Raw genomic sequence first — 23,164 nt, forward strand, 5'->3', positions numbered from 1 at the left:
TGCAGCAATTGGTGTCATTCATGGGAGCAAATTAAGGCCGTCAAGTATGACCCTTGAGAGTTCTCTCTGCTCCAAGTATTATGTCAACACTGACTTTTTATTCCCCCATTTTTGCTGTTTTATTGTCTGATTTTTATCGAAGGGAAAATAGATGGTTGTAGAGACTAAGAACACAGCACAAGATTGTAAGTGACACAGCTCGCTTTCAGGCCCTGGCCACTTCATCAAGTTATTTATTCCTTCAATGTAGCACTCAACTCCCTATTTCTAGTCAAGGGCATAGTCAAAGTAGCATATTACAGCATTGAAACAGGAAGAGCGCCTGGCTTCAAAGCTGATCCATACCTGCTTAGTGACCGTGATTTTTTTTTTAGTTGAAAATAGATTTTTTTCATACAATATGTTCTGATTGTGGTTTCCCCTCCCCCAACTCCTCCCAGATCCTCTCCACTTCCCAACCCACCCAAATCCATACCTTTTTTTCCTCTCATTAAAATATAAACAGGCATCTAAAATAATAAGTACCAAAGAAAAAAACACAACAAGAAATACAGCTACTGAAACGCACTTGCACACGGAAAACCCATAAAACAAAATCAGAGACCGTACTATATAAGCAAAAGATCCATAGGTTAAAAAAATGCCCAGACAAAACACTGAGAGGAAAAACCTTCAAAATTACTAGTGAGTACATTTTGTGTTAGCCATCTACTGCTGGGCCTGGAGCCTACCTTAAATGTGGACTCATCAGAGCAAACTAAAACTATTTTTTCCTTCGTGAGCAGTTATCAATTGGAGCTAGCTTCTGGGTTAAGGATGGGGGCTTGTGTCTACTTCCAGTCTTGGTGCTCGCTCGGACTCCACTGGCTTGGGTCTGTGCAGGCCCTGTGCATGCTGTCAAAATCTCAGTTTGTTCTATACGTGTGTGTCAGTTCTGTTAAGTCTAGAAGGCCTTGTTTCCTTGATGTCATCCATCCCCTTAGCTGTTAAGATAAGGCTCTTTCCACCTCCTCTTCAGCGTAGTTCCCTGAACCCGAGGGATTTGAGGGAGACATCCCATTTAGGACTGAGTGTTCCAAAGTTTCTCACTCTCTGTACATTGTCCATCAGCACTGACTTTTAAACTGAGATGAAAGTCATATACACTGTAATTCATTTTAGAGTGTATAATTCTGTGATTCACACACTCTCACTCTCAAATTAAAAGCATGTCATCAATCACTGAGAGACCCTACATCCATTAGCAGGTAGTCTTCTCTATTCTTCCTCCCCTAGTCTCTGAAAACGACTGAACTATTTTCTAACTCAAAAGAATTAATTTCGCCTAGATAGATCTTCTCCAATCGATCACAACATGGTCTTTTGTGCCTGCCTTCTCTTAATGAATATAGTGTTTTCAAGGATTTCCCATGCTTCATTATTTTCATGATAGACCAATATTCCATTGTGTAGATACATGTAGCACTTAAATTCACCCATGCACATACTTAATGGATATCTGGATTGCTTCCAACTTTTGGATATCATGGATAATGTTGCTATGAAAACATGCAAAATTTGGGGTGGCCACATTATTTTTGATTCTTTTGAGAAAAACCAATACACACAACAATACTCCACCTAGGAATGGAATTACTGGGTCATCTGGCTTGTTTACTTTTTGAGGGACTGCCAGACTGTTTGCCAAAGCTGTTACACATTCTACACTCCTATTGGCAGGGAGGAGAGCTCTAACTTCTCCTTATCCACCTCAACACTCCCCCACTTCCATCCTGTATGGCATGAATCTGAATGTCTCTCATAGGCTCACATACTGGAAGTCAGCTGATGGACTTCAGGGAAGTGATGGCTCCTGATGATTCTAACCTAATTCACAGATGAAGCCCTGGGGGGGGTCCCATCAGGAGGACACTACTGGGAGGTGATGAGAAGTACAGGATATGAGGCCAGGTTGGAGAAAGTAGGCCACTGGCAGTGTGCCCTGTAAAGATGTCCCTTGTCTCCAGCCCCTGTCTGTCATGAGCTGGCTGCTTTGCTCTACACACCTTCTGTACCATCATGTTCAGTCTCACCACAGTTCAGAACAATGGAGCCAGCCCATAGACAGAAGCCCTCTGAAACACTGAGGCAAAACAAACCTTTCTTTGTAAATTGTTTATGTCAGGCCTGGTATTCCAATGACATCAACTAACTCACTAGCTAACTAATGCACAGAGGAAGGGTACCTCTGTTGGGTCTTAGATTTGAATTTTCTTAACTAATGACCTTGAGTGTTATGTATTTATTGGCATTCTATCATCTTCCTTGGAGAAGCAGCTCTTGAAATCCTTTGCTCGTTTTAAAAAGTGGGTTTTTGCTTTTTGACTGCTGTCAGAGTTCTTTGTACAGTCTTCATCAGACACACATCCCCGTCACTGTGTGCTGTCATTTCACCTTCATGGGAATGCCTTTGAGTATCATTTCTAAAGTATCAAAGAGTCCAAATTATCTGTGCTCTCTGGTTGCTTGCTGGTGTCAATCTAGAAACTACTGTCTAATCCAAGGTGAAGACTATGTAGACCTATGTCTTCCTTCTTCTAGCAATATTTAGTTTTAGCTCCTAAATTGATTTCTCTACTCTGTTTTAAGTAAGTCTTTATATATAAAAATATGCAGGAGTTCAAGTTTATCCTTACATGTGGGCATCTAGTTGACCCATCACCATTCTTTAAAAGACAATTATTTTCCCAATGAGTTGTCTGGTGAGTCTTTAACAATAAATTGACCATAAACAAACCACCGCGCATGTGCACACACACACACACACACACACACACACACACACACACACACACATCTACCCTCCATTGGAACCATAGCTATCTCCCCACAGCTCATCCCTGATGCTGTCAGGACTCAGCTGACCAACCTGTAACTTTCTAAGGGTCCCACGGCCTCCAGAACTGTGCACACCTCTCTGCAGACATAACCTATGAACCATGGTAATGTAGGGTAAGATCTGAGTTAGAAATAATTATGCTCAGATGAAATGTCATTTCTGACTCCATGAGTACCAGCACTGCCCTCCCATGTCAGAGTTCTCAACACCACATCCCATCATTTCCAGTCACATGTCCTGGCAACGTCTGTCAAAGGACATAAGACACACGAGGGAAACAGACACGCTGAGACTCAGCATGAGATGTGGTTAGGGTTTCTAAGTAATTCAGGTCTAAAACTGGTCTGTCTGAGAAATGTTTTATGACTTACTCAAGAAAGAAACAAAATCACGGGCCAAGACAGTTACAGTACAATTTTTCAAATGGCAGGTCATTTTATATTAGTGATGATAATTTTAAAATTATTTATACTGTTTGTGAAAACAACACAGGAGGTCATGCCCAGCTCTAAAAGAAAGAGAGAGAAAAGAGTACAGAGTCCAGAGGGTCCAGAGACTCTGAGTACAGAGCCCAGAGGGTCCAGAGACTCTGAGTACAGAGTCCAGAGGGTCCAGAGACTCTGAGTACAGAGCCCAGAGGGTACAGAGACTCTGAGTACAGAGTCAATGCAACTTTTGATCTACAGCACTTTAGCTTCAGCATTTGGTCAAAACGCTGAAATAAGAAAAATAATGCTACCAAGGCAGAGAGAGGAAGAGAACTGAAGAGAGCACCAGGAAGCAGCGAACTGAAATGGGTGCTCTCACAGCCATCACCAGCAGCCCACGGGAAAGGGCCTCCATGGCTGTCTGCACCAGCACCTTCAGGCACCTGTGCCTCCTAACACCCTAAAGGACGCAGATGTTCCATGGCATTCCAAGTCCCTACCGACCCCCACTCTATTGCTCCTAGCCGCATGCAATTTGACTCTCACCTAAACACAACAAAATCATATTCACTTTTTAAGTTAGTTTTACACTCTCAGCTGTACCATCCTAGAAACAAAAACAGTAAATTTCATAGGTTGTCATGATGAACTAATGTAGACTACTGAGCTGGCAATACCACAGCGAGGCTGGGCCTCTTCCTCTGACAACACCCCATGGCTGTGAGGAGTATCACTATGGGAGAAGCTGGGTGAGAGGAACATGTGCTAGCACGTTATCTCAGGTGAGAAATTACTGGAAGATAGTCTGGAATGCCAGGTGTGGTGGTGCACGCCTTTAATCCCAGCACTTGGGAGGCAGAGCAGGTGGATCTCTGTGAGTTCCAGGAGAGCCAGAGAGAAAGCCTGTCTCAAAACCCCAAAAAGATAGTCTGGCTCAAGCATAAGGATTCTGAGGATCTGTGAGAAAGGTCCCTTTGAGATCACGGAGCTGCAGTGACTGGCAGCTCCTCAGTCAGACAAAGCTCTCAGCCGAACAGCTTGACGCACAGGAGCTGGTTCAACAGCATCCAGGGCTGTCCACTTGCTGTCACTGCTGTGACCCTCTGAACCACACCTGGAGCTGCTCTCTGCTCCCCAAACTCCTCCCTGTGTTTCTGTCTTTACTTAACTCAATACATGACTGGCTCAACTGCTCGGAGGATATACTAGATTTCAAGAGGGAAAATGAGCTAGAAGAAGTGGCTTCGAGAATGTAAACCACGCTTGATTTATAGACAGACCTTGCTTCCATTTAAAGGACTCAGTGATGTGAAAGTATTTAGACTGCACTTTGGGTAAGTGGAAAAAAGTTTCTGCTACAATTATATAAATCATTTCAAATGCTATTTCATTCTGGCTTTTAAGTGTCTGAGTGTTTCTACACGTTCCAAGAAAGTTGGGTTCACTTTTCACTCCCCATAAATCAGAGACTATTTCAAAGCTTCCTGGAGACAGAAAAACATACCCATGTGAAAAGAAAGACTGCACCAGTGCTTAGTCAGGCTCTGAAGACAGTGTGGGAAAGCAAGCAAGCGGCCACTCCAGTGGCCTCTCATCAACCACCACACACCTTACAAGTGCAGCTGTGTCTGAGGTCAATTACTCTAGCACATGGTCACAGAATGCCATGAGAAGGACACAGACCTGCCATATAGCCACTTAAACAACTAGATGGGCATTGCAATGGGGACCTCTGGTGGCCTGGCAAGTGGCTACTCTTGAAAAGCAGAGACCACTATCAAATAAATCCCTGAGGACAACAGGCTGAACAGGCTGAACACACAGTGAGATCCCCACTGGAGTCAGTCTACTTTCTGACCCACTCTGTGAGCAAGTGATTAATCTATTTTCCCCACACACTATTTTGATCATTTAAATGCCCTTCTCAAGCCGTACCTCAATCATTCTACTACCTACAGCGACACTGCCCAACATCTATCTGCACTGTTTAGACTGTGTCAGCATCACACTGATTTCCTGTTCTATCAGCTGCACGAAAACACTCCAGGAAGAAGAGGTTTATTGTGACTCAGTTTGGGGGTGCAGTGGGGCACAGTGGGGAAGGCAGGGCAGCAGCAGTGTTGAAGCGCTGGCCACCATCACAGTCAGGAAGCAGAGAGAGATAAACTCCACTGGTCAGCTCTTTTCTTTATACACAATCCAGGACCTTAGCCCATAGGATGGTACTACCCACATTTAGGGTGGCTTTTTTCCCTAAATTAACCCAACCTAGAAACTCTCTCACAGATATGTGCAGAGGTTCATCTCCTAGATCCTGTCAAGCTGACAATCAATGCCAACCACATTCATTTGATCCTCGTACACAGATGATGATCTGATATACAAGACATGACCCTGCCACGGGACTTTAGTGTCTCCACTGCACGTGACTCCTGCTTTACACCAGGTCTAATTAAACTCAGGCTAGAGGAGCCCCCTCCTACACGTGCTGTGGATGCTTTGGATGACACCACAGACACACATCCCTTCTTCACTCCTGTCTTCGACATTAGAACAAACCACTGTACACTTGGAATCTTCTCTTCCCTCAAATATAACCACTACTCTTCCAAATTGTAGGTAAAACAAGAAATATCCCATTAAAACCATAAACGTAATAAGGATGATCATCTTTTTTCATTATTATTTAAGCCTTACTTTGAAAGTTTAAGTCATTTGCACCAATCTAGGACAATTGGAAATATGCAAACCTTAAAAAGGACAGCAAAAATATTACTTAGCAAGACCTAGTTCAAAGAAAGAGAAAGTAAATAGATAAATAAATAGATGACATGAGCGACATCTAAGAACATAGTGAATACATGGCAATGTGAGAGGACTAGGCAGGTGACCAGAACAGTAGAACCAAGGCAGCTGCACTAAAAATAACCTTCAAACACAACTTGCACACACGGTTGTGCAACCTATGCAAGAACCTCTGACATGGCAAGCTCAGAAACAGAACCAACCTTGGTGCACACAAAAAAATTTACCAAGTGCTGACAAAGACGACCTCTGCATCCGGGAAGGATGAGGGGTTCGCAAACCAGGGAGAGAAACTAGAGCTGGCTCCAATCTCAGACCAAAGCTACTCACATCAAGATCTGAGAGTAAACAGAGTATCAGAGGAAAGCATGGGCCAATCGTTTGCGTTAAGAAGTCTTCCGGCTGAGAGACAGCTCAGCAGTTAGGAGTACTTACTGTGCTTCTAGAGGACCAAGTTTCTCAGCACCCACATTAGGCTGCTTACAACTGCCTGTAACTCTAGCTCCAGGGAACCAATCCACCATCCTCTTTATGGCCTCTATAAGCACTGCACTCATGGGGGGTGCATGTGCATGCGCGCACACACACACACACACACACACACACACACACACACACACACAAAACCACACACCCCAATAATAATAACAACTAAAAAGGAAGTCTTTATTTTTGTTTTTCAGACAGAGTTGTACAATGCCAAGAAGTATTTTTCGAGCATGATAGAGAACCATAAGAAAACTCTGATAGCTCTTACTAGAGCTAACAAGACACAAAAAAATCAATACAACAAAAATAAAGTTTTTTGAATATTAAGAGAATTATGAAGGAAGCTGAGTCAATATATGTGAAAAATATTTATAAAAAGGATAAGATATTAATGTTCCTATAAAAACAAGTAGCAAAAAGATGACCAATATAAACATGGGAAACTGAGAACCGCTAAGACTCGTTTCACCCTTTTCTATAAAGACTGGGAACACAGGGAAGGATGTTAGTTTCAAGAGTAATAAAAGGTATCAGGCGAAAAGTCCTAAGCTACAGTACTGTCAAAAGTTAAAGTCAGTAACTAGGGCCAGCAAGGGAAAACTCTGCACGAGAACTGGGCAATGTGGAATATGAGTAGTGTGCACCTTTACCCAGCCATCCTGTTCTTAAAAGTATAGCAAAGGTTAAAGCAGTCATGAGCACACATGATCACCTGCAGGTCTTCTAGAATATAAAAGTGAGTCCAAGCCTTGAACAAAAGTTAGAGCCGCCGGGCGGTGGTGGTGCACGCCTTTAATCCCAGCACTCAGGAGGCAGAGGCAGCCGAATCTTTGTGAGTTCGAGGCCAGCCTGGTCTCCAAAGCGAGTTCCAGGAAAGGCGCAAAGCTACACAGAGAAATCCTGTCTCAGGAAAAAAAAAAAAAAAAAAAAATGTTAGAGCCAAGAGAATGGGGTTCTGGGACAGGGTTTGAGCTGAAGTAAAACACTGACCCCACAGAAAGGCAGGGCCTGGGAAACCACAGTGGGGAAGAGAAGGCCACAGCTTTGGTGAGCAGGTGCGTGTTCCACTCCATACAAAACAGTAACATGGTGGGCCTGATGACAGTGTGAAGTTACTCAGAACTGTGTGAAAGACTAATCTGAGCTTTACATCTTAGCTGCCCCGGCTGCCGGAGCAAACCGACACATACTGGCCAGCCTAATCCATTAGGCACTGCTTCCTGGAGAACCTTGGGACACCAAGCTTCAGTTGCTGGCGGTGTGCACGAGGACTTGCACCTGGCTGATGGATGCTTGTCTTCACATGGCAACTGCAGAGGAGGAGGAAGCTCAACCACTTCGAAGACACCTGGGCCTTCAAAAGTGCTCCAGCTCATGACCTAAGAAGCAAGCCCTCCAGGCCTCACCTCCAGTACCATCCTCCTGTGGCCAGGGCTTCTGTAACTCGCATTTGTTAATTTATGTACGTTTAATCCAAATCAAATACCTGTCTTTAATGCCTCCAGCAGGGCACTTCTGCACAGTAGCTAGTAATGTGTACTTATTGCCACAGAGGACACTGTCACCTAGAACAAGGCTTTTCTGCAGCAGGAGAACTTCCAGGCTCTTTTAGGAAGAGGACAAGAGCAACATCCCAAGGCCCCAGCTCCAGGGCTGTGCATGCTACATCCAGAACTAAAACAAGCTGAACCCTGTGACAAAGGCCACTTCAAAGAGCTGTTCCCCTCTAATAGCAGGGCGGACAGGGAACAAACTGGGAAGGGTACAGGTGTTCTTACCTTTCTGGGTTTATGGGGAATATATGCTCATTAGTGAGAAAATGGGATATTGCATTAAAAAATAAATAAAAAAGCAAGGGGCCGAGGAGATGGCTCAGTCAATAAAGGACTTGTTACGCAGCATGAGGATCTAAATTCAGACTCTGAGTTCCCAGGAAAAGAGTCAGGTGGAGTGGCATGTGCCTATAAACCCAGTAGCACAGAGGCAGAAAAACGAGGATCCTGGGGCTTGCCAGCCAGCTGGTTCAGGTAACTGGTGAGCTTCACAGGAGAAGTTCAGTAAGAGATCCTGTCCTAACAAATTGGTGGAGATGGACTGAGGAGGAGGCTCAGCAACTAAGAGTGTATGTTGTGTAAGTACAAGGATCTGAGTTCAAATCTACAGCACCACATTAACAGCTGGGCATGGGTGTGACCCCAACACTGCAGGGAGGAGGGCACTGACAGGGTGGGGGGCTGGCTGGCTGCCAGGCTAGTTCACTGAGAGACTGTCTCAAAGGAATAATGTAGAGACAGAGCAGGACACCCAGCGTTTCTTCTGGTCTCCACACATACAAATTGGTGCATATACCTGCACACATGTAAGTGCATACACTACGTATATGTATAATATTACACACACAACAATGTAGAGAGACACAGAGCAGGGCACCCAGTGTTCCTTCTGGTCTCCACACATACAAATTGGTGCATACACCTGCACACATGTAAGTGCATACACTACACATATGTATAACATAACACACACAATAATGTAGAGTGACAAAGGAAGACACTGATATTAACCTCTGATCTCCACATGCTCACATGTGAATTGACACCTGCATATATACAAAAAAAGAATGAAACTCATTCTTAGTCCACAACAGGTAATAAACATGTATTAATGTTTTAATGTTCCCCACAGCCTTTTTTTTTTCAAAATTTAAAATCACATCTATAAATTTCTATTTCCACTAGACTTAACTATTTGTGAGTACTGCCAATGGCATCTAGTTACGATGATAACGATGAGGAAGAGGAGGGGGGGAGACATGGAGAAAGAGAGAGAGAGAGAGAGAGAGAGAGAGAGAGAGAGAGAGAGAGAGAGAGAGAAAGCACCTACTACCTACCAGGAAAAGAAAGAAAAAAAGCTAAATGCTAAAGTCCAGCCATGTGCTCGGGCCTGAGCCCAGGGTCTGTAAACCCACAAGCAGTCTAGTCTACTGCAGCTCCAGCTGCAGCATCTTGTTTCATCATATGGACCATTAGTCAGGCTATGTCAAGTCAGGACCCAACAACATAAACCACAGAATGTTTGCTCCAATTGGCAGCTGCTCTTCTCACAGTATCTAGAAAGGGCAAAGGGGAGGACACATGGGCAAGATGGTAGCTCTCTGGGCCACTGCCAAGGTGATGCTCTATATCACTTCTGCTCACACATCACTACTCAAAACAGTTACATGGCCACAGCTTCAAGGAACAAGGGGTGAAACTGTACCCCATGCTAGAGAGAGGTGAGCAGCACTGTCACCAAACAGGTCTAAGGACAGCCATGATGGCCCCAATGGATTCTTTCCAATTTGTTCTTGTAAATGTGAGGCTTGAGTCTACAGTTTCATTTGTTTTTATTTTATAGTTCTTTCTTCAGCATGAATCCCCCCAAGTAACTACTGGGTTAGGTAGGTATATAAGCTCTTTGGGTTACTGATCTTTCCTGCCAAACCTGTGGATACATTTATGAGCAAATACAAGTGTCCAGTGTGGTGTATCAAAGCTGGTACTCTGTTACTATTGCACAAAGTGGTCACTATCTGATGCACAAGTGCAGTGCTCCTGTTAATTCCCTTGTCCATTCTGAGTGCTAGGGAAACTGAACAATTCTCACATATTTGAATAACAATTATATGTAACTGTATATTGTTTACAAAGTATATACAACTAACTTAATAATAAATAAATGACACATATCTGTCTTTCATTACGGACCCATGCTTTGTCCACTATCTTATGAGAGACGTTTTTATTCTGTTTTTTTTGTTTTGGGAAAGTAAACGAGTACAAATTAGAGAACCCCAGTCCAACACTAGAGCATATAGAACACTGCCTGTGACATCTCAAGTCAGCCATCCAATCCTCATTTTGTGGGTCCCTGTAACACAGCTCCAGTTTGGGACACTCAACAAAGAGCTGGATGGGCACCTGGCTTCTGTAACTGCCCTTCACAAACTATGAGAACTCGTCATTTCTATGGCCCCCTTTCTGACTCCCTGTGTCTGCAGAATGAAAGGTCCCGGGCCATCTTACCCTCACTCCATGCACTCGGACCTCATCTCTCCACCAGCCCCTGCTCCACCGTCAGGTAGGCGCTTGGCAGGGATACCTAACGTCCTGAGCCACTTCTCTCGGTGCTGCTAAGACCCTTGATCTCCCATGAGCCTGTGCTCTAATCTCCCCCCAGAGTCCTCTCTACCTGAGCACAACCTCTTATCCCTCATCGCCACTCTCAACGGGCTCTCTCTCAGGACCCCTCAGCTTGCCAGTCTTCTGTCAGAATCTGTCATCCAGAAAACAGACAAGCAGCCTGCAAGCAGAGAACTATCCAGTGAAAACCACAGTGAGACCACACCCAGCCTCTAGAAAGCCTGGAATCAGAAAAGCTGGCAATATCGAATACTGGGGAGGATGCAGAACTACAGTATGTCTCAGCATTGCTGGAGACGAGGAACTTGGAGAATCACTCTGCAACAGTGTTGGCCAACAGCTAACAGAAACAAAGGCTTATGCTCACCAGAGACAGAAGGAAGTATTCACAGGAGCCTGTTCATTGCTCTAGCATACACCTTTCCAGTATACCACACTTTATATATTTCTATTACTGACAGACATCTGAATAGTTACAGTTAGGGCAGCAGTTCTCAACATGCGGGTCGAGATCCCTTTGGGGATTGGAAGACACTTTCAGAGGGGTCGAATATCAGATGTCCTACGTATCAGATATTTACATGATGATTCATAACAGTAGCAAAATTACAGTTATGAAGTAGCAATGAAAATAATTTTATAGTTGGGGTCACCACAGCATGAGGAACTAACTGTACTAAAGGATGGCAGCATTAGGAAGGCTGAGAACCACTGAGTCAGGCTTATTTTGCGCTGCTGGATGAAACTTGGGTGAGAAGAACATGCAAAAATTCCAGCTTAGGAGGATCATGCAGAGGGCTGTAAGGGAAGGTGTCCCTACTGCTGTGTGTACACCTGCTCATTAGGGCAGCCAGCGTATCATCACCAGAATGGGAGGAAAATAGGAAGAGCAGTGGGAAGGCGTCACTAAGAGCTGCAGAGCTGAGGACTTTGTATCTGACATACAGAAACTGTCCCACTCTCACCCAGGCTGCTCTCAGAACGACAGACTTCATGCTGTGGGGGCCTTTCACAGCTTATGAACTCTTAATCAAGGGCACATCTTACCTCCTCAAAATGCCATTAAAATGCCCAGTTAGTGCACTCAGTCTGAGTCCTTCTTACTATGCCAAGCAGGCAGCTTACAGGCCCTGAGGAAGGCCCACAGGTCCTTGGCATTTGCAGGAGCCCCTCTGAATGCCTATTTCTGCATAAGCAACGGATGCCCTGTGTTCTACGCACATCCCTGTGGCTGATACTGTGGTTGACCTTGAAGTCACCAGAATAAAGGCCGCCAGAAATAGAGACGCGTGAGCTCTTTGAGCATCACTCAAAGCACAAAGCTTCTAATATTCTGGGGGACAGTTCATTATATCCAAGCTGTAGCAAATTACAGGCCAAAAGGGGGGCAGCACCACTCACAGAAACCAAGACTAAAATGAACACTGGTGACTTGGCTCACAGGACTATTATAAAAACAACCCAGACAACTGCGTGTTTTAAATGGGTGGGATCTAGAGTTGCACCTCTCCCACAAGCTGAAGCCATAGAAGTTTTTAGAAAATGAGTCAATCGTGAGCTTAGTGTTCCAGTTTACAACACGTGTGTGTTTTAGTTCTAAAGCCATAGTAAATCTAGCATGTCAGGCAAGGTAAACAAGCTCTCAGTTGTTTATGTAGTCAAAGAGGAAAGGAATTTAACACACCATTAACCACTTAGGTGTTTCTAGATATGCACCAGACGGCTCTGGATTGAAGATAAAGAAAGCAAAGATAAGTGAGCATGGTGTTCTTTACTCTAACACTTGCTTAGCGACATTATATATTCAGAGGTAGTTCTACCCAAGCAAGACCTTTACCCCACTGAGACTGGCCATTTGCAGGGGAGCTGGAACAAAGGGGTGGGAGGAGACAGAACTGTCCCAAGAAAGTATTTCAGCACAGAATTTTGATTGACTACTCCCAAGCATGCACACACACAAACGCGCATACACACACACACACACACACACACACACACACACACACACACACACACAGACAAAGGAGGAAAAAGAGAAGTAACTCTGAGTCCAAGCTGGCCTCCCACTCACAGCAATGCTCCTGCCTCAGCAGTCCAAGTGCTAGGATTACAGGTTGAGGCACCATGCCCAGCTAGCAATTGATTTTACACACATGTAAACAAAGCGTCTCAGTCCTTCTGAGCATGTGCAACATGAGAGCAGCACAGGTGGAAAGCGGGCTTCAGACACCACACGGAGACCTCGTGTGGTCAGGGTTCTCTCACCACCTTATTTTAAAAATCATTAGTATAAAACATTCAAAAACCCTTTAATCTAGATGGTAGAAATGATTTCATTAATAACTATTCCTTATAGTCATACTTCACCTATAATTTAAAATAAAAACTTCAGTTTTTATTTTATTTTATTTTATTTTCTCCCAAGTCCTTCACACTCCCCGTCCCTGGTGGCCCTCGGCTCAGGAGGCTGTGGGATGAGACTCTGGGGCACACACACGTGGAATGTGCACAGCAGCTGTGCATCTCCTGTCAGCACTTCTGCTTGTCACCTCCCAACGGGCAAGTGAGCAGCTACTTTCCCTGGAACACACAATCATAGCCACAGAAATGTCAGTTTAGGAATCTGCTCCCCAAATCAAGCAATTCCAATGTGGGAAGCCTTCGGATCACACAAAAATCGTATGGTGAGCCTTCATTTATTATGTTCTCCTTGGGAATCGGAGACCACATTTCAAAGTAAGCACTCCATAAACAATTTTCAAGCCACCATCTAGCCAATGTAACCCTAGCATAATAAAGAGCAGAACATTATACTGCTGGGATTGTAGGAGCAGAAGTATAAAGGAAAATAGTATGTTTAAAATTAAGGGTTTTGCTGATACTTGAGAAACAGCTGTCCCCATGAGAAGGTCATGTCCAATCACGTTGCCTGGGCTAGTGTCCCTCTGACAGACACTCCTGCCCACCAGCAGTATCACCAGTCTATCTTCTGCCCTCAGCTCCCCAGCATGGTCACCCAGAGCTTCTTGTAGATCCCCAGGTAGTTACTCCCCAATCCACAGAGCTCATGTTTTGACCTCTGTCCCGGGACACACATATGGTGACCCAACACCTAGATATTCTGTAGTTACGTGGCATCAAACATCACATTTCTATGCTACATGAAGTAGTCATTCCTCACAGACTCCATGTTTCCCTGGCTGATGGCTAGGGTGCTAAAGCCGTGTCATTAGAACCCTCCCCTTTTGTCACCAGAGCTGAGCGCGCTCTCGGCATGCTCTCCCATCCGGCCAGCCTTCCTTTTCCGCTTGTTTCGTTTCAGTTCTACTCAGGGAACGCTGGCCTCAGTGACACTTGCTGGCACAGCAGGGAGAGACTGGGCCACTCTTGCTTGGACAAGGATGTGGAAGCCTGCAGGCACCTCTTGCAAACCAAAAAGTCACCTCTTTTTTTCAGGAGCACAGCTGCTCCAAGGAGAGCTGTACCAGAAACACCGCTTTACCTCCCACAGTTCAAAAGCACTTCAAAGCACCAACTCCAACCAACGCCCACATACCTTCTCACAGGGGAGCCGTTTGCTCATGGTCTATACCTGAAAACACTCACTAGGCCAACTGAGAGGGACAGTCAGAGGAGCTGTCCCCAACTCTCCTAGACCTGATGTCCTCATCTACCTCAGAGCAAGTGAGAAGGCAGAAACAGACCCAGTCAGTGTGGTAGACGGCACCCACCTGGAACCTTGGTTCTTTTGGGAGGCTGAGGCAGGCGTGCATGAGCTCCAGGCCAGCCTGCCCTGGCTCAAAACACAACAGCAACAAAGATACAAATCTAGAATCCTAGACCTGTCAAGCTGTAACGCTGTGTACCATCCGGGGTGAAATGGAAGAAATGCACTACCACTTTGACACAGAAAGCCTTAGGAGAGACTCGGTGATTAAAACAGACAACAAGGACGTGGAGACGTGGTCAGGGGTTAGGAGTGTGCGTTGCCCTTGAAGAGGGCTGCTAACACCTACTCCTCACTGCAGCTCCAGGGGGTCTGAAACCTTCTTCCAGACTCTGAGGGTCCCTACACTCACATCACGACACATACACACAGGATTTTAAAATAAAAATACCTCTTTTTAAAGAAGCAACAAAACACCACCCATTAAGAGATGGAATACAACAGAAAATCAGCCCATGGGACTATGATTTAAAATCACTCTCTAACCTTTTGGATTCCCAGCATCAAACTGCCACACAGAAAAACAAGTCAAGCACAAATGAACTTTCTGTTTTGCACAGAGGTTTAGCATTCTTATAAATATGAATGAAATGCTGACACAATAAGGCTACTTACTCACTCGCAAGTCAGCACCCATATTTCATGAGGAACAAAGACAGTTACAGTAATGTAAACAGTTATAGTGACATGAGTTCACTTTGCCAAGCACATCATACCAAGGGCTAGCTAGGCAGACAATGATCCGTGAAGATCTCTCTGGCAGGTGGACCCTGCTCTGTGCATTGTTGCTTCTGGAAGGTTTCACGAGAGAGACCTGGGCTTTGAAGCTGGTATGTAATATCTCCCAAAGATGGCTGGGACATTTTATTCCCAAGAAGAGTAACACACACAAAGAATGCTGTAAGATATAGCTGTGATCATTGCCTAAAGGCTGAGACCACATTATAAGAATCCAGATTTTGTATAGATTCTGTAAGCACTACAAATATTCTCTAGGTTATCATTCAAATTTTATTTTTCTTTTCTTACTGTTTCATTTCATGGAATGAAACTATTTAAGACAAACAATTCCTAGAAATAAGAATGGGTCTCTCAAAACATACTCTTTATCTTTAACCCATACAGTAGAAACAAAATGACCTTTCAGTAATTTTTAAGTTTTTTCTGAATCGCAAGAATACATTTTGATTAATAAAGTGGAATGACCAACCCACCACCCCCACCAATTTAATCCATAAGCACTGCTACAGTGCACACGGTTCCTTGGCCAGAGTGGTGCACTACTGCATTGTGTGTGACTCCAGGATTTCCTTTACAGTCTTCCTGTGAATGTGCTCAGCCATGATGCTCAGTTTCACATGGCTATGAACTTTGTATCAAAGTTCTACTTAGTTTGATTCTTAAGAAACTCACTTATTTTGACTGCAGCTTATGCCTGCTGAGTTCAGCAACTCTATCCCTGATTTCTCCTTCTGTATAGTGCTTTTCACTTCCCTGCTGACAATAACCTGGGCTTTTCACAGAATCTTCTAGATTCAATCCCTCTTCAAAAACATTCACAACCTGTTATAAACCTTCCTGTTTTTAGCCTAGCAGGGAAAACACAGTATGTTGCCTGTGATGAATGGGAGAGATGAATGCTGGCCACAGGAGTGCCCACATCCAAGGTTGGTGGACAACGCCCAACTCTCTCCAAATGGGGGAACCACTCTGCATCCCACCATAGCGTCACAGTCCTGTGATGCCATGGCCTTCCCAACTTGTCTGACATACTTTTTACCAAACTGACAAGAATAAAGTGGTAACAGGATATGGTTTTAGTCAGCATCTCTTGGTCAATATGGAGGACGTTTCATGTGGTTTACTACATACTTGTGTCTTGTGTCCTTTCAAAGTGTTTTAAAAATACATCTTTTCTAGCATGTCAAACTTGGTGCTTTTTACAGTAAAAGGGCAGGCGGGGGGAGGAAAAGCATGGAAATATCTACTTCTACATTTTAGTTTTCCATTTTGTTAAGAGTAGGTTGGCTTACTTTATATTAAACTTACTATTTTATCTTTCAATTTAAATGTAGTTAAATTTGTCAGTTTTCTGTTTTACATTTAACACCTTTGAATTGTATATAAGGCGTTCAATTCTATGAAAATAAAAATGCTGTGGGAATGACATCCTTTTGCACCCATACTTCCCACATTTGGGCTCCAACTTACTCAAATGTTTTATGTACAGTGTGAGACAGAGATCTGATTTCTGGATCTTTTGTATGTGGTATGGGTGCTATTTTATAAGCCATGGACTTCACGGTTCTTCTATGCACACTGACTGGAGTCCAGGCATGTTGAGTCTGTTTTATGATTCCTTGATGGGCTCCATGGTCACACATCTATCTCCCAGCCAGGGTTACTCTGTGAATCCCTACAGCTGTTCTTTGTGGTTTGCTCTATAGTGCTGAGATCAGACCCAGGGCCTTCCACCACTCAGCTACACCCCCTAGAGCTGCATCTGGATCCTGAGTGGACAAGCCCAACACTTCACAGCAGTGAGATGGTTCAGCAGATGGAGGTGCTTGCTGACAACCTACATTTGATCCCCAGGACCCACACGGTGAAGAGGACAACTGACTCCTGAAAGCTGCCCTCTGATTACCACATACATACCATGACACATACGTGCACACACATACATACCTACACACTCAATAAATAAATGTATGTTTAAAAATGAAACTTTCTGACTATTCCTGGACCACTGCCCATCCCTATAAACGTGTATAATTAGATTGTTAGACTCAAGTACACAAGCACGTAGAATGATGCCACATGAGACATTTAGATGATGTGGAGAAAATGTGACATCTTGGGGATAGTAAATCTTACTTGGGTAAATCAGCTGTTAAGTTATATGTTACTTGCATGCAAGCCAGCTTTTATCATTCCCTATAGAAAGATAATGCAGGCATTAAAAATACCTTTAATATATACTTTATATTTTTTTTGCTATTCTAATGGACAGTTAAAATTCTTTTCAGTCGGTCATAACTAGAGATAGAATTAATCTTGACACATTGTGTGTGTAAAAATGTTGTTTGTCCCTCTTACTAATTTTAACAACATGCTCATGTCTACTTTATTTTAACTGCAGCAGTCAATCATCTGCAAATAGTGAGTCCTGTTTCTTCCTTCCCAGCACTTCTCTCTGATGGGTGTTGCACAAAGGAATTCCAAGGAAGCGTGTCCTGGCTTTTCTTATTCTTTGCTTTTATGAAAATTCTTTTATAGACTTAATGAATGAACAGACATACAAAATGTATATGTTTCTAAGTAGGAAAATCTACTAAGTAGTAATATCTGTGCAAATCTAAATAAGCCACAGACATTAAACAACAAAAACAAAGAAGCCAAGCCTTAGCTGGGTCTTCCAGCTACTCAGGAGGCAAAAGCAGGCAGATTGAGAGATCAAGGCCTGCCTGGGTTACAGAATGAATTCACGAACAGCCTGGGCATCTGAGCCTAGGTATAAAGAGTGCTAAGCATACAATACCATGGCTGGCACCTGCCCACAGCTAGGTTCAATCTGCAATACAGATAATGACTGGCATGAATGTGGCGATAACCCAGGGAAGAGGTAAACTTTTAGAAAACAGATGTCTTTTCATCTTCCACAAAAGAAAAATGACGTAGAGACTGATCACCAATTTGGGATTCGACTCTCTGCACTTTACACAAGGACACACAGGAGACCCCTGATGCAAGGAATCTGAGTTTTCCTAACAAGCATAGCAACACCAGAGGGCTGAGCAGTGTCTTCTAGACATCCCAATCTTTATGTTTTCACATCATCTGTTTTAAAAAAGAAATTTAATTAAAAATAAAAAACAGATGAGCTGTGGTGATTTGAAGGAGAACGGCCCTCATAGTCTTAACATATTGTAAGGTCAAACTCCCTCTCACATGTCTGCTACGTATAAATTATTTCTATACATATTTACTAGTGAGAGGACGATGACCTGGTGGCTAGTTACAATTTAATGATTAATTTAGACTCCAGATCATCTTCTGATGTTCAATCCTTTAACTTGGCACTGACTTTGACTTCCCACAGTTTATGGAATTCTCTTAACATGAGTTCCTTATTGGACTGACTAGGCTGGAAGGGTAAAATCTCGACCCAGTTGTAGCCATCCCACCTCCTGGATGGGAGAAATAAAATGAACCCAGAGAACAACAGCTGAGAGCAGGGAAGAGACACAGTCCAGTGATGTTATGGATCCAGTCCAGTTAGAACCTGAGGCACCTGCACCTTTCTGGTTTGGGACTCCACACATACCCTTGACTCCTGAAACCAGTGATACCAGGCTTTTATCCCCTACAACTGGAGAGCCCGGAGGAAGAGTCCACACTGCTGAGCAAATCAGTTGATCCTCTTTCCAGAGGAGCCTGGGAGTAACTGGAGAAGTCTGAAGTGACTTTCAATCCCAACACATCACTAACTATCTAATCCTGGGGATGACCCTAAGGGGAGGAGAGTACTTAGTAGATTAGGCTAGTTTAAGAGTGAAATTAGAGTTCTTTTTCCAAAGCAGTGAGGTGAAGTCAGCACCTAGAATTTGGAAGCAGCAACAAGACTCCTGTCCTCTAGTCCAACAGGGTACTAAATGAGACAGGATATACAGACTACAGTACGACCCTTGGTACAATGTAAGGTCCTCAATAAGTGTTAGTTCTCTGTGCAATGAACACTATTAGAGTCTTATCTTATGTATAAAGACGTAGTACTACTATACAAATTTATATATTATATATATGCATAAAAAACCAAAGAGAATATTGACTAACATCCACTTTCCTAGGAATCTGATAAGCACTGAGAGAAGAAAGAAAACCATGCATGGAGCATTAGATGAGCCAGGACGCTCCTAACATCTGGCCCATGTAAAACACAACCTCAACACAAATGTAGGGATGTCAAGTCCTCCAAAGGGTGATGATAGCAACCTAGAGAAAGAGGCAAAGCCATTGCACAGCATGACAGATTAAAATGCAGACTCACAGTGTCAGGAACATAGGGCAAGCCATAAAACTGCTCTTGTGTTTCCATGAGGATGTCTGTGGTTGACTTCCTCAGGGGATGTTGGCCATGGTAGATTTGATCCAGGACGGCATAAAAGACCTAGGCAGACAGAAAGCTCTGTTTAGCTTTGGTAGTCCATCCTGTATTTAAGATGTGGTCAGTCAATGATGTTGTAAGTGCACCAGAATGGCAATTATGAACCACAGCTGAAAAGACTCACAAACATAAATATGTGTTATTTGAGACATACTCTGTACCACATATATGACCAGTCAAAAGCTTGAAGGGGTACTCTAAAGCCTTCCATAATACAAGTTGTTGTTCAGTTTTGAACCTTATCCATCATTAAATTTGTGGTCATAAAATTGAAATTATGCAGTTAAAAATATGTTTAAAAAACTGGAATTATAGGTTGTGGTCCCCTGCATCTAACAAATCCTGTTTGTTTTCTCCCTGGACCCTGGTAAATCATAAATGAGAGGTGTGAAGCGGTCCGAATCCTAGTTTTGTATCTAGAGGTGAAGATCACTACATGGACACAGCTGAGTAGCAGAGGATGTAAACATTCTAGTACATGTGCTGAGTGTCACAGAAGTGACAAAGCCTGATGCAGCTGTAGTAGGGGGATTGGGAGAAGGACCCCTCCCTCCTACCCCCCATCCCCCAGGAGAGGAAAGCAGCTGTGGAAACGAACTAGAGTAAAGAAGCATCAAGGAAATGTGAGCACAAAACCTGCAGTTCAGAGAGTGCTGAGAACTTAAGCCTTATGGAGAAAAGTTAAAGCCAGGAGAAGGAGGTTTTCACCAGGACATCTGACCCACGTGCTTGAGTACTGACATGGCAGGAATTGACCTCGTAACAAAGTTGAAGTGCTTTTTTTAAAGAGAAAAGTTTGACATGCAGTTACAGCTGAGGTGCATCTTTCTGGTTTAGAAATGGAATCTGCAGAGAATGTGCAGCTGCTGACTTGAAAGAGGTGAGGATTAGTCTGGATAAAAGACAACATGCAAACGACCTCTGGCCGCTGGCTTCACCTACATATACAATTATGTTTGTGAACTACAAAGCTAAGTTAAGCCTTCCCTGGAAAAATACAGACATTTTCTGAATATAAACATTATGTTTCCCTCGCTGGTAATCTAAACATACAGCTAAATGCAGCTCTCTCGGTTCTGTATGAGTAACATTGGGTAATGAGAACCAAAGAAACCAGTCCTGATGGATCAAAGGATTAGGAACTGAAACTCAATTCTACCCTGAACTGAGGAGGCACACTTTTGTCCACTCTACAAACAAGCTAGAATTCAAGAGCTTTGCTTCTTTGATTATACCTTTTAAAAACGATGCAAATGTAGATTTTTATAAACACTTGGTCCCCAGGTTGGTGGCACTGTTTTAGGAGATTCAGGTGTGGCCTTCTTGGAAGTATGTCACTGGAAGTGGGCTTTGAGAATTTAAAGACTCCATGTCATTTCTAGTTCATTCTTTCTGCTTTGTGCTTGCAGTTCAAGATGTGAGCTCTCAGCTTCCTGCTCTAGCCGCCATGCCTTGCTGCTGTGCGTCTACTTACCTCTCTGCAACTGTAAACCAAAATAAACTCTCTTCCTTAGGTTGTCCTTGATCATGGTGTTTCATCACAGCAACAGAAAAGCAACTCAGACACTGCTCATCCAGCAGCTGCATTCCAGGAACCAAAATCCTTAGCACCACACGAAAGCACTCAGCCCACTTGTTAAACAGTACATGACAAAAGGAGTTTCACGCTTTCTAAAACACTGCCTACACCACTGCACAACACAAAACAGCCCCTTTCCTTTCTACCTGCTAGTCTACACAGCTCAGCTTAGAAGCAGGATATAGCACCTGCCTTGTCTGGAATGGCTCCACTCTCTCAAGTTTATTGGCTCCTGGTTTAAAATAAAATCGTTGGAACAGATGCTCAAAGAGAAAGCTCCAAGAGACATGTAAAAGCAAATCAAAAGGCTTCAGTACCAGGGGTGCACATGCATGTAATCTCAGCATTGAAAGGCTGAGGCAGGAGGATCACATTCAAGGCCAGTCTGGGCCATTTACTGAGACCATGTCTCAAAATCAAAACAAAATTATAAAAGGACTGTCCCCAGGTAATACCACTTAAAAATCATTTTTAATTGTATTCACCTTCATGGCCACCGAATAAAATAAATCAAATGAAAATCCACGGTTGTGTCTGTGTAACTATCCTTCTCCCTGAAGAATCGGGACTGAAGCCAGGGCCTGTGCCTGCCCTAGCACCACACTACACCTCGAGCTGGAAAACCCACCAAGATACAACAAACACAGAGCTCACTTCCTGCTTTCTGGGGCTGGGTTTGTTTTCTCAGGGTTTTGGTCGGGAATTTTTAAAAACTAAAAGCAGCTGAAGAACAGCTTCCATCTGACAGAGTCAACTGGGTCCCTACAGGGCAGCTGAGAAGACAGGCGCGTGTGCACAAACTGCTGACACAACTCAAGACGTAAGGACAGAAGCCCGCCACAAACAATCTCATAACTGCAAAGAGATGAACATCTGGTAACAGAGCTGGCATCCAGATGGCTCCTAAAAACCTTCTGTCTTCATCTGGTAACCCAGGAAACTGTCTATAAATATTATCCTAAATCTAATGGTAATTACTGTTCAAACTTCACATGGAGGACCACAATTTGTTTTGAAAGAGAGAAAATGAGTAACAATATATATGGTTGGGTCTGAGCCCTACCTTGGTTCTGTAGCCCTGTGAGGCTTTGATGAATTCCTTGATAAAAATGGGAAATAACTATATTTCATATTTTACATGTACCTCATACAGATAGTGTGAGAATTTCATGAGTCAATTCTGGCAAGTTCTTTGAACTGAGATGAAAGGTGTTCAGAAGTATAATTATTGTAATAAATGTTAGCACTGGCAAGAATTTAAAGTTGTGTGTATATAAGGGATAATAATTGGAAAACGTTAGCATGAGACATGCACACATACCTGAAGCTGCATTTCTGCGGCTGCACAAACCTTCTTAGATTCACAGAGGCGAGACACCATAGCTTTCGGCAGAGGCTTTATAAAACAAAACAATACACACATCAGTAGACTACTTAATAAACTTAATAAACCACTGCAACAAGTAAACTTCAGGGTCAGGAATTTAAAAATAACATCAAATGGGAAAAAAGGAATGGCAGATCTCATTATATGGAAAAATATCTTCTGAATATTTTAGTTGACAAGCTAACATGGCTAAAGACATTCCATTTACTTTTAAGAAGGACTAACTGTCAAATAAGGGTTTGCACATGAAAAAACAGGATTAGAGGGAGTGACGGTATTGGCACTGATCTTTCAGATCTATTTAAACCCCAAAGGGAATACTTCTGTTCCTTTGTTTCTAGCAAGTGTGTTCAAGTGCTCTCTTAACTTTCAAGTGCACATAATAACTGACAAGGAGCCCAGAAGATTCAAATGCCGAGAGACACTAACTCACAGTGCCAGGCAGTGTCCGAGATGGACTAATACCTGAAAAATCAGTGTGGTTCTTATTTTCCAACCTAGAAGAATTAGGCAGCTTGGCCAC

At 43.4% G+C, this 23,164-nt stretch overlaps 1 protein-coding gene across 1 annotated transcript in view; it reads right to left on the minus strand.

Annotated features, from left to right (window-relative positions):
- The window catches only part of Mipep (mitochondrial intermediate peptidase), a 134,670-nt gene that overhangs the window by 42,273 nt on the left and 69,233 nt on the right, over window positions 1-23,164 (minus strand). The window contains exons 15-16 of the mRNA XM_059273530.1: window positions 22,576-22,650; window positions 19,559-19,678 (exon numbers count right to left, since the gene is read on the minus strand). Coding sequence (XP_059129513.1) covers window positions 19,559-19,678; window positions 22,576-22,650 — 195 coding nt within the window. The remainder of the gene's footprint in view (window positions 1-19,558; window positions 19,679-22,575; window positions 22,651-23,164) is intronic.

The sequence above is a fragment of the Peromyscus eremicus genome, chromosome 9 (assembly GCF_949786415.1).
Source record: "Peromyscus eremicus chromosome 9, PerEre_H2_v1, whole genome shotgun sequence".
NCBI classification, from domain to species: domain Eukaryota; kingdom Metazoa; phylum Chordata; class Mammalia; order Rodentia; family Cricetidae; genus Peromyscus; species Peromyscus eremicus.